The 12,668-nt window shown below is 40.3% G+C and overlaps 1 protein-coding gene across 1 annotated transcript; it reads left to right on the top strand.

Annotated features, from left to right (window-relative positions):
- Positions 1 to 1,024: 1,024 nt before the first annotated feature.
- On the top strand, positions 1,025 to 5,398 carry LOC124188120. The gene is made up of 9 exons (XM_046580499.1): positions 1,025 to 1,319; positions 1,864 to 2,015; positions 2,315 to 2,636; positions 3,049 to 3,185; positions 3,279 to 3,450; positions 3,903 to 4,097; positions 4,210 to 4,406; positions 5,007 to 5,150; positions 5,248 to 5,398. The coding sequence occupies exons 1-9, from the start codon at positions 1,265 to 1,267 to the stop codon at positions 5,392 to 5,394; spliced, it is 1,521 nt and encodes a 506-aa protein (XP_046436455.1). The 5' UTR covers positions 1,025 to 1,264; the 3' UTR covers positions 5,395 to 5,398.
- The last annotated feature ends 7,270 nt before the right edge of the window (positions 5,399 to 12,668 follow it).

The raw sequence follows: 12,668 nt of genomic DNA, 5'->3' as shown, positions 1-12,668 counted from the left end.
GTGCGTGCAGAGCCGATTACTGAACTTACTAAATTTCACAATCTGACAGCTGTGTACAGTACCGATCCCTGTGTAATTTTTCTTACTTTATTTATTTATTTATTTCTTTATTACTCTTAAGCAAAATAAAATTCACATACTTCCGCAATGAAAAATTGGCACAACAGGTTGACCGGCGTGTTTATCCTGAAAGAGATTATCCTAATACAGTGATTTCAAGATTTCTACCCAGTTTATAATTGCTGTGAACTTGTTTGAAACGATTATAGTATAACAGAACACTACGATATTCTTTGATCATTTTTCCCAGAATATGTCATACGTAAAAATATACAAATGCAGAAGCTACACGAAAACCTTGAACCGATCGTTTACCCCCTTGAAGCTGTAAAACAGGAGTGGTTTGACCGAGAGCTCAGAGTCAGAGGATCGCAAGTTCTTCGTCACCTGCGATATCTCACGAAAATAAAGGTCATTTCACAAATTCACAAGCGATCTGTGCGTCCTTCATCGAAACAGCAGCCTTGCGAAGATCAGGTATCAAATTATAAAATGTTCCGAACGAATTCAGCGTGTAATTATTTACATGATTTATCTTGTAAAGTCGACGAAATATCTAAGAAATCACATGACAAATTAAAAGAGCACGAATCATCGGATATACTAGATCAAAAATCATATAATCAACTATTATATACTGAACTATACAAATTTTTATCTAGTATATCCGATGATTCGTGCTTTTGTAATTTATTATGTGATTTCTTAGATATTTCGTCGAATTTACAAGATAAATCGTGCAATCAGTCACACGCTGAATTCTTTAAAAACATTTTACGAATTAACAAATGAACATTTTCAGTATAGGAAAACATCTGACCACTTCAGACACTGTCTGGAAATTCTGCAAACTCGTTCCAAACCATTTTTTTTTTTTTTTTTTTTGCGAAGGTTGAAGCTACGTCTTTCTTACAATGAGCTCATCCGCAACCAGATTCCGCTCCGGTCAGCCTGACCCGAGTCTTACAACCAGTTAAGACGCCAGTCTTTCCTCCTCTTCGAAACCGAGTAGTTCTATAATATCCCAATCTGTAGATCACGCGAAACTCGACACTCTGCCAAAGTTGAAAAAATTCGAGGTACGCAGAATCAAACTTCTGCAGCAACTTCCAGCTGTAAAAATATCAGAGACTGTGCAACATGTTTCGGGTTTGATATTTACGTCATAATTAACTAGGATAAAGATTCTGCCTCCAGGCAAACGATGGGCTTCAAACAAGTTATCGTTATTGCGACTCTCGCCGTCTCGGCTGTTCAAGGTAAGACTTAACGAACATTTATTACATGGCTTTGGGAATCTGAGAGAAAAAACGTTTCGCGTTAATCGCAGTCTGGAACCAAATTCGATTTGGTGTATCGAGATTCGTCAATTTCCCAAGAAGAAAATACAAACGAGGATAAGGATGAGTGAGGATTTCATAATTCGTAATCACTCTACGCTGCGAGAGAACGGCTTCAATGCTGTATGCAAACCTTGACGATATTTTTTTACTCCCAAACCGAAAGTCTCGCGTCGATTGTGATAAACACGATTCACGAAAAGCGAACTTTGTCAAACAGTGAAATATTCGTCTTGAATTTACTCATAATCGTTGCATCAGAATATTATCCGAATTTTGGTAATTTCAAATTTGCAAACAGTAATTAAGTACGATCGATTATTTTTACTTTACGAAGGATTTGAAATCCTATCTCATCGATTGAGTTCATCGCTAAAGAAACGGTGCTTCGCATCGGCTCGAAACAACATTAAATCTCACGGCTCTCAACGGCGTTCCGTCATTTATTAATAACCGATTCCAGTTTCGAGCAAGGACGTGAAGACGCTCTACACAAATGGCTACTACTACAGCCAATTTTTCCCACTCGAATCGAACATGGCCGCGGAAAAAACCCTGCGATTTTCTGTCCGCGCGCCGAGAGATGCTCACATTTTATTAGCCCCATCGCACCAGGTGAGATCAACGTTCAATTTTCAATATTACAATTTAGCTTTCCTTATTGCCTCTGTCCTCAAGGAAATCAAACTTGCGGTTCGACACTGGAATTAACCGCAGAAATTCTTGTTCGTTTCACAATCAAATATCACATCAGTTTTTCCATCTCTTGATTCGTGCACTCGTTGTATTAAAAGAAAGCTAATTCCGAATTGATTTGACAATTTCAACAGCTTCACGGTTTCGTTTCCCGATACTCGGCCACTACTTTGTCAGTTTCACTTGCGCAGGATTAATCCCGCTTTAATATCCTTCAGGCGGATGGACCGGTTTATGAAATAGTCCTTGGAGCCCACGACAACACGGTTAACTACATCAGAGGACGATGTCCTTGCCAGGAGGAGCCGAGCGCGTCGATCAGGACGGTGAACCTGCTGAATCGTCAGCAATTCCGAAATTTTTGGATAAGAATAAAGTCAGATTCCCGAAGGACCTTTATCCAGGTCGGCATCGGAGGAAAAGACACCCCTTTCCACGAGTGGCGAGACCCGAGGCCCCTCAACCTTCAATACCTCAGCTTCCGGTCTGGGACTCCAGCCGAATGGAAATACGGATATAGCGACGAGGCGAACACTGTTGGTAGGTAAAATTTCACCCCGGTGATCGGGAGATTTTTATCTCGCCGTGCTGTTCTTTCGATTTCGTTTCAAGCGTCCTCCGAGATAGCGTCTTTATTATTTCGAAGCACGTTTTTTTCTCTGATCTCGATTTCGAAAAAAACGAAGCTTGATACTCTGCGCTTATCGGAGACAGAAATTGTTCCATCTATATGAAAACTCTGCAGCTTGTACTCGATATTAAAATTTAGAAAAACTGTTCCAAGGTCTCACGTCGATGGAAACTTGGCAAGTGTGAGTTTCGATTAGTATGAAAAAGTGTGCAGAGGAATGACATAAAAAGTTTTCTCATGTTTTCTTTTTTTCAACTAATCGCAGGACTACGCGTCATCACCGAAAAATCCTTGGTAAAATTCGCGACGATCTTGTTTCAGGCGTTTCAGCAGACAGACATCAGTCAGTGGTAACTTCGACCGGATACGGTCAGTATTATCCGCTTTCCGAGGTCGTTAGCCATTCGGACGACGCTGTGACGCTTTACTTCACCGTCAGGACATCGAAAGAGTTTCAAGTGAGTTACTTTCCGTTTTCGTTATTATTTTTGTTTTTATTCTTATTTTTTACTCTTCGAAGATAAACCCAAGTCTGTGTTCCTCCGTTCAAGATTCTTCTCAGCCCTGCTGTAAGCTCCTTGGGAGATTGCTACGAATTTGGTATCAGCCAGAGAGGAGCTTACCTTCGCCGACGTCATCTCGGAGAGAACAAAGCTGCCTTTAAGCAAGACGGCTTCTCGAATGATCGAGAACGCGCTCGATACTGGATCAGACTCACCAGAGGTATGTGTTGATAATTCACCACGTTTTTCCCCGTGGCTTACGGTCAGAATCCAATTCTGTATACCAGCGAATTCCTTATTGCCAGTGTCACGGAAATGGGAATGAAGAATTGCGATAGATTTTTCTGCATAAAAAAGATTTTCGATTGTGAAATTAAATTCGGTGGTTCGTGAAGATTTTTCAACAAGTCTTCGTCCAGACTTTTATCAAATTACAAGTATACAGGGGTATTCCTGAAAAGGGAATTACATTCGTTGAAATTCAACTACGTTATAACGAATAATTAACGAAACGCAGAGCAACGATTCTGCAGTATTACCGTCTGCTTGGACGCTCAAAAGCACGAGGTACAAGTGCAAATTGTATTTTTCACCCCCTCGCATCATGCCGGCCGATGAATTTTCACAAATCAAGCAACGTACCTTTGAGTGAAAAAAAAATTTTCTTGGCAGATGGATCCTTGACGATGGGAAAAGGAGGTTCCGCATCCCCGGTCATCCATTGGAGTGATCCAAGTCCCTTGTCTCCGCAGTTCCTTAGTTTTACTCTGCATCGTGAGAGAGGCGAAGATCCGGACGCGAGCAGTTTTGCAGATGTCCAATTCGCACTGGGGCCGGATTATTCGTTGGCCACACAGGACTGCAGGGGTCAGTGGGAACCTGATTGACAAAGGAGTTTGAAACAATTTTTTCTTTTTTTTTTTTTTTTTGCAACAAATATGTTTCACTAATTGTAAGCGCTTTATTATCGCGATTACAGCCCGATGGAAGGACGCCTCTGGCGGACTTCCTCCAGGTGCCGTTCGGGGCGGAAGGAACAACGATGACGAAATTTTCGTCTGTCGCGCAAGCCATGACGGTGAAGTTGCACCCGGAAGTTACGTGCCGATAAAAGGACGGATTGGAGAATGCCACGTGACTTCGTCTCTGTTTGTCTATCAAAAAACGGAATTTCAGGTAAGAATATCGAATTTCTTATTTCTAACTTGCCAAGGATTTCGAAACCTCGTCATTTTTTATTGACCACTTAATCGTAGGGTTTTAAATTTGTAAAACGAAAAAAATGTGGGTGGATTTCGTCAATTTATACCGCGATAACTTGTTGCTCAATTTGATTGTGATTCGATTTTATCAAACGTACTTAAAAATTCAAGCAGCTCAAATAGAATATCTCAGCCAAATACGAGCTCTTAATATTGATATTTGGAGGCGTCCATTTTATTTTTTCCATTTTCCATTTAAATAACATGTTTGAAAAAAATCAGAATATTATTGAGTAATTTTTGTTTTCTCTTAAACGGATTGACTTCTAAATTATCTAACTAAAAATTCTTATAGGAAATTTTACGCTCTATAAAAAAAAGTACCGAAATACAATTTTCCAAACTCTAACCGATTGAGAGATATTCGCCTATAAACATTGCGTCAGTTTGAATATCTCGTCAGTTTTTGGGTCCCAATGAATGAAAATAGTCCAAGAATTGAAGACTTTGCCATAACAATGCGATGCAATAAAACACAAAATCATTGATTCAAACCTGACTCAAACTCTTTCAGGTATTAACGGGTTGCCGTTTCGGCTGGCTCCCAGCATCCCTTGGCGCAGTTCCTGACGGGGCAATATCGGGCGGTGAATCATCCGGAAATGTGAAGCTCTTCGTATCCAGAGTTTCCCACGAGGATCAAGTTATCGTCGGCAAGGTGCGTCCGGAGCTAATAGCGATGATAAAATGAACTTGTGACGACGAATCTGGCCTGAAAAAATGATTAATTCCTTGTAAAACCTGACTATTTTCAGCTACAACCAAACCGTCGTCTCAGTTTCATCCCCTTTGGTGATCAGGAACTTCCGTTCACCAATTACGAAGTGCTGGTGAAGCCCGCCTCTGCAAACGGGGCGTCTTCTGCCGGAGGATCGAACGATTCACCTTTGATCGGAAAGTGATCGGGAAAATATCGATCAGACCTGCCTCGCGGTTTACTTTTATATTTTTCTTCGCAGGATACTTTTTTCCGAACTATCGCGATACATGACGGAAATGATGCATTGAACAATCGATATTCCCCCCTAACTTGCTCAAAGAATAATGCCACACTGAGAAAAATTTCATTTTTTATCGTAACTAGAAAAATTCAGTAAAACAGGTATCGTTAAAAAAAACTGTTTGAATATTGTTGGAATTACGTGAAACGAGGTACGCGTAACAATTTTGCGCTATTGTCGATCCTTTTTTGGTTATTGCAACGCAAAATCAGTTTGTGAGATTTACTTTACTTTTTTAGTGAAATAAGGCTTTAACGTCAATTTATTGTTGTACAATCATTAAATTTTCGCAACGGTTACAAGAAAATATAGCAACAGTGATCGTAATGAGAAAGAATAGTAACGGATACCAGACTTTCCGGTAACAGCAAGAAAACTAATTTTCATTTTCTACCTCGAACTATATTTTTCGATTTTTGTAAAAAATGAAAATAGTTAAGGACCGAGCGGTAACCGGAACTAAAAATTTCTCTCACAATCAGTGCATACCAATAATAAAGAATACTTTATAATCGTTAATTTTTTCTCCACCATTAGCGATAATTAAGTTATCGTATCAGTGAAAATTAATGAAACGTTGCGGTTGTTACAACGATGATCAATCAAGTGTGCAATCTTACAAAGGACCGAATTCGTCACCGCTTGCAGCCTCATAGTCCTCATAGGTGTACTTAAGTCACTTCCAGATCGTTGTGTAAACAATATACAATTTAATCGTTGTTTACCTGGACGCGCGGTTGGCTGGATGTGACACAGCCGAACTTTCGAACCCATCAGCTATGCCGACATCTTGCCTGCCTGACGTCCAGCACCTAATCCTCATTGTTTTTCACTCACCTGATCATAAAACTTTGTCACAGGAATTACAATACGTGAAACACATCGCCCACTTCGCTTGTTTCTCAGAGTTAAAACAGTTGGAAGAATTTCAATTCGATCCTTCTCTGACATCTTCGTATTTTCAGAACGATTACAAGGTATCGACGTGACTCACTCTACAGCTATTAGTTCAATAGATTACTTCGATTCTTTTGAATAGGGTAAACTTTTATGTAAGTGTAATATAAGAATTGCACTGAAAAAATTGTTTATTTACTGTTAACAAACGTGTATTTCGATATGGCGGAATAAATGTTTCGTTATTATAGACAAATTTTAGTCGAGCCTAAAATAATTTTTCAATTATCGACAAATTTTTATCGATCATTATTTGGCTCGGCAAAATTTCATAACAGTACGAAACGTTTATTGCCCCATATCCAAATACACGTTTGTTAACAGCAAAATAACTATTTTCTCAGTGTCGTCGTCCTGCTGCAAGTGCTTCGGAATTTTTTCGACATCTCAATTACAGTGCTTGGAAATCAAAAACTTGGAATTAGCAATAAGATTTATCGCGAGGCTTCGGCGCTGTTGTATTTTCGGTATGACGAATACGGAGTATCGTTGAAAAACCGAGAGGCATGACTCCTGAGTACTTTCCGAAGAAGACAGACTGGCGACTGCAAGTTATAACAATGTAATCACTGATCCAACGGAGATTAGATAAATGGTACGGTGAGCGTTATGTTTGCGCATGTATACCTTCGTCCACGCCTTCTTGGAGGGAAAAGAAGACGCTTAATTAACACGCAAGTCGTGCGTTTGAAGAAAATAATTTTGGGCAAAAGTTTGAAGAAGAAAAAATTCAACAAACGAATTATACACGTGCAGCTGAGCGTATAATTTGTTGCGTCTAATTAATCAATATTCAATCTATAAAAATTGCTCGTACTGTTGATTTTTACTCACCTTCATGGTCGGCTACTGCATTATAAACGTCATGCGGATTGCGGACTTGAGTCGGTCTGTGTAATCAGCCATTTTCTATTCGTACCACGTATTCACCAGTAACGTTGAAGGAGGCCTTCTGCTTTTAAGGAGTTTTAAGGAGTCACTTATGGTGCACATTTAACGTTGAAAATCTTAATGCCGTACAATTAATTATCGGTGATGAGATATTTTGCGACCGGCAGAATGACGAAAGTTCAATTCGCGATTGGAGAAGTCTCTTCGTCGACCGGCTCGAAATTTTCTGACGGACCTTGTTTCGGTCAGACAATTTTCAAAGTTTCAAACAAACAAATTCTCACGATAGCCGAGAGACAGATTTGAAGGCTAAAATTTAGTCTTGTTTCAAAGTGAGTGAATGGTCGCTGACGAGCGTTGCTGCAACCGCGACGGATACTGAATACATCTCATCTTCGACCGAAAGGTGATGTTTTTTTCTCACCGAGTCATCATCCGTTGTGAATTATGCGCGTTCCGAATGAACTTGAAGCGTGAAACTGCAGTGTATTGTATTATTTTCGCATATGTGAGTTACGCCCGGTAATTCGCCTGTAGGACTGCGATTTTCAACGCTCTAGGCGCGGCATCGTTATGAGTAGAAAATCGAGCCTCCTTCAATTTCACTCTTCTCTTTTAGCGCACGAAGCACAACTTCCTGGCTTCCGTCGGTGTCTCGTTCTCCGTTCAATTTTCTTTCGAATAACTGAAACATCAAATTTCGGCATTACACTGAGAAAAATTTCATTTCTTACAGTAACTGGAAAAATTGAGTAAAACATCTATCGTTAAAAAAGCCGGACAATAATTTTCGAGTAAAACGTTAAAGTTTGTCAATACGCGTCCAGACCAGACACCCTGTACCGTTCCTGAACTATTTCCATATCATCGCACGCGTATATTATAACGTCTCACGTTATACGATGTAACGTAAAACACAGTGTGGTGGGTCTTGTTGATTGTAAGCGTGGCGATAAAGGCGAGCGAAGAAACAGAAAACTCGGCTCGCGTTACGTGTTTATTAATTACAACAAAGGTATTGGCCTAAGAATCTTGCTGCGGTGGGTTTGAGGCATTGACACGATCGCAATGTGTTGCAACCGTTTATTTTCTTCGTACTTAATCAAGATAATCAAGGCTCTCCGCAACAAGACCAAGAGAAAAAAAAACCGTCAGTGGATGATGACGTTGCGATAAAGGTTCTCTTACGTGTTTGCCTCTTACCACGCGGCTCTATCTTTTTCATGTTTGCCTCCGGAAAGGCAAACCCTGATTTAAGCCCCAGCATCGCTAGCTGGATTTCCGAGTTCAGAGCAAGCGTTGTCTCGAAGCTTCAAAAGATCTCGGCGCGCGGTGTTTAAACATATATTTTGACGTCGTTCCAAAGGCTCGCTGCGATGCGAGCCATCTGGAAGACTTCTACCGTATTCACTCTACGGAGATACTTGACGGCGTTGAAGTTAAAACGACTTCTGCCAAGCCGGAAATTGATTTTAGAAACCCTTCGATTCGATCCACGGTCTGATTAAAATATTCCCTCCAATTATTTGTTTACAAGTTGGAAACATTCACCGATAAACGGACACGATCTGTGGCAAAAATCAAGTTTTCGACTTTCAAGTACTGGTTTAAGTTTGTTCCGTTGCACCAGCAGCAACTAATAATAGAGTTTGTACACTTGACATAGAAGTTATGATTTTTTGTAAAAGTAACTTGATCTTTGCAAGGTTCGGTTGAACCAGCGATTTGGCACTTTAAGGAAAACTTAGTAACGTATTGTAGAAAGTTTGTAATTCGTATAAATTTTTTTCACAGAGATCTTTAATAGCCAGGAACGAATGAACTGAAATGAGTTTCAGAAAGCCTGAATTTCTATCGAACGTTATCGATCTTATTGATAGCTTGAAAAATAAAGGCGTTCAAAGGATAATTACACACAACATGAGGACATCTGTATTTTCCTGAATTGTCAAATTTTAGTCACGCTATACAAGTATTTTTAATATGAAACTCAAGTATCGAACAAACCGTGAAATTCGAATCACCGATCTATTCTGTGATTTCAATCGTGTCGAGAAACACGATCAATAATACGTTTCAAAAATATATTTCTTCATGGAATTCCGTTACGTTATCCACGGTGGCGATAATTTCGCCCAAATAATATCCCCTGACTTTTCCTATAAAAAAAATTCAGAATTCCCTGAGGTTTTCCCACGAAACTTGGGTAATCTTGGACAGCTTTCGTGACCAAAAGCTCCAGCGAAATTGCGTACCTTGAATATACAAATTTGTATCTGAAGAACACATAGTATTGCTTCGTTTCACAAAAATAATTAGAAATTGAACAATAACATTTCCGACAGTCAGCTTATTCGAATTTACGAAGCATAGCTGAAGTTTGAAAACGATTTGTAACAAAAGTAAGTTTTTTCCATATCCTCCATCATAATTCCCTGACTTTGCCCGGTTTTCTCGGTCTGTCGCCACCCTGTTGTCTATGCAAATAAATTGCATGCAACAACTTTATAGGTACCTACATATATTGTACATTTTAAGACGCGATTCAGTGAAGTAACTGTGCAGATAAAAACGATTGCGATTGCACTACGCTTATCCAGGAAAACCGTTCGCCGCAATTCCGTTATACTTATCTCAAACGATGCAGCGTTAGCAGAAATTCTCCGATTGCATTTCAAACGAAAGTTGATGGCAGGGTTGGATCAGTTTCGAAATCCCCTTTCCTCGTTCTTGACGGTTAGATTGAAATTTAGGCATCGATTCACTGTGATCTGCACTTTGGTGGTCGTTTAAATTTCTTTAAAATTCTCGAATTATTAATTTTTTTTTTTATCAAATCGGAAATCGGCTAATCGGCAATCGCACTTTTGGAACGTCAACGAATCAGAATCGGGGCAGACACGGTGCGATATCGAGTTTTTAAAACTGAATAACTCCTCGAGAGAAATCACTGCTCCCATACCGCCCGCACTGTTCACGAAGAGGGTTTGCCGAAGAACTGATGCCGCAGAAGTACCTCGGTCTAAGAACCGGACGACGTTCGCCTCTTTCACCTTTGCCTGTCCAAGAAGAGCCGGAGGCAGAGAGGGGTGACCGACGTGCCTCATTCTTTTTAACATAACGTACGTCGCACCTACTTCGTCACTCATTACACTCCTTCTGGCCAATCACCGATCATCCGAGGTAATGGCGCCCGTTATTACCGTCCTGACGACGATCGGCGATCTGCTGTTTCATTGGCTTGAAAAGGATTATATTGAATTACACGCGAGTCGATTTCTGGGCCGAACGAACCACGTGCCGAATCCCAAACCGTTATGATATTTCCACTGAACGTCCGAAAGATTAAGGAAAGAAAAGAAAATCGGGAAGTTTGGAAAATCGGGTGCGGGAGCCCAAGAGTTACGAGTATTGTGACGTTTGTTCAACGTCGGATGATGGATCGCAATTTGCGACCTTGGCCATGGTGGCCGGAGCGATGACGCGTTCGCGAAATACTTGAATGAGATTCTTTTTTTTTTTGCTAAGGACGGAGAGACAGCTGATAACGCGCGTTATAAATATAGTCGAGAAGTCGCGTCGTACGTGCAAACGAGCATCGATTATTCCCGAAATTTGATATTAGTGCGGCAAATGTTGAGCTGAAAAAGTGTCGCGTCGGTAATCTTTTCTGCTACAGGTTTGCGTCGCCTCGTTATTATTATAGATACCTGTACCGAGCACCGTGGCCGTTACGTAAAACGCTATAATTGTCGTTGCGAAATCGTTGCAGGACGTATTACGCGACGTGCGTAACGCAACGAGGTCTAATATGCTCTATGGCCGTCTGATACGTAACGACCACGTGACTAAAATACCAGACTGTCTCAAAATATGAGAAATCGCGAAGAATGAGAATTTTCGCGAACGTCGTTTACTCTGTAAAACGGCTCGTAACTTCGATTGAAAAACGAGATATTTATTATTTATTAAATCAAAAAGAGTTTCGTAACAATTGCCGAATCGTCAAGTAAAAGATACATGGAATCCTAGAATTTCGATTAGATAGAAAATATACTTTACGACAAACGAACGTCCTTACAATTCGTATATTTGTCACACTGTAGTTTGATCAAACTTAACAATTCAACGAAACCCAATTTTTTACCTCAACATTCATCGAGCTACCGTTATTTCAGGTTTTGAGTTCAATTGGATGTATCACAAGTATCTGTTCTTGAAATTTAAATCCTTCTGATTCAGATCGACGACACAACTGTCACGGAAGAAAGAAGAAATCGAATTCAAAACACAAACTTCGAAGATGACGTACGTATGTACGTATGATTAGTTTTCATAAAGACTCGGGCGATGCAACGCAAGTCTGACTTTCGAAGCTGGTACCTACAACCATGGATGATGTCACCGTTCCGTAGAGTTCAGACGGTATTTGGTACACCAGGTTCGTGATTGACATCGTAATGCAGGTCGTACTCACTTTATGTACGTTTCTAAATGACCACGTTGCGTCGAGTTTTGGCCATATCCGGGTGCTCGGGTCTATCTACCTCGGCATTGACCACACAAGAGCGAAGCTCGAAACTCGTTGAGCTACCGGAAGTCACGCCCCGGCCATTACGTGGGCGGTGTTATGCGCCTTCCAGCAACCCTGCTGTCCGCAACTCTTGCCGCGACACATGAAGGTAACCCTTCTTCGCTTCTTCTTTCAACCGAAGAGTCTCCTCTTCTTTCCAGCCTGCGGTTTTGGAATGGCTTTTTTTCAAAATTTTAATAATTTGCTTACCCACTTTAGCTACAAATTGAGCGAGAAAACGAACGACCAATTTGTTTGTACTAAAAATTTACTGTACAAAAGCGTTGTCAATTTAAGAAATCAGATTGCAAATTTATCAATTCGGTACAGCGACGTAAATTGCTACGTATTCGTGTTATATGTACAACGAAAATGTTTCGCTTCGCTAAAATTTATAGGAATAACACAAAAAAGTAATTTAAATTTCCAAAATTGTATAGTAAATTTATTATATTTGTTCCGTATCCGAATAAAACATTCGACACAGTGTAAGAAGTTCCTGCATAGAGAAATTTTTAACAGCGAAGCGAACATTTTCACATCTGCACGTGTATAACGTGTGTCTATATATGTAAGTATTATATTAGTTGCTGTAGAGAGGCGAGTGACCGGCGTGCAGAGGAGGAGTTAAAAATTCTGTATCCATCTTTGGCGTTGGCTCGGGTGTAAAAATCGACGTAAATGTGTGTTAGTCAGCGATCCTAATCGTCATTCGATCCACGCGATCAATCGGAATGTGGCGAATGACCATCGA

Source organism: Neodiprion fabricii, chromosome 1 (assembly GCF_021155785.1).
Source record: "Neodiprion fabricii isolate iyNeoFabr1 chromosome 1, iyNeoFabr1.1, whole genome shotgun sequence".
NCBI lineage: Eukaryota > Metazoa > Arthropoda > Insecta > Hymenoptera > Diprionidae > Neodiprion > Neodiprion fabricii.
Note: the sequence above shows the minus strand (reverse complement) of the source record. Positions and strands in the feature narration are given on the sequence as shown.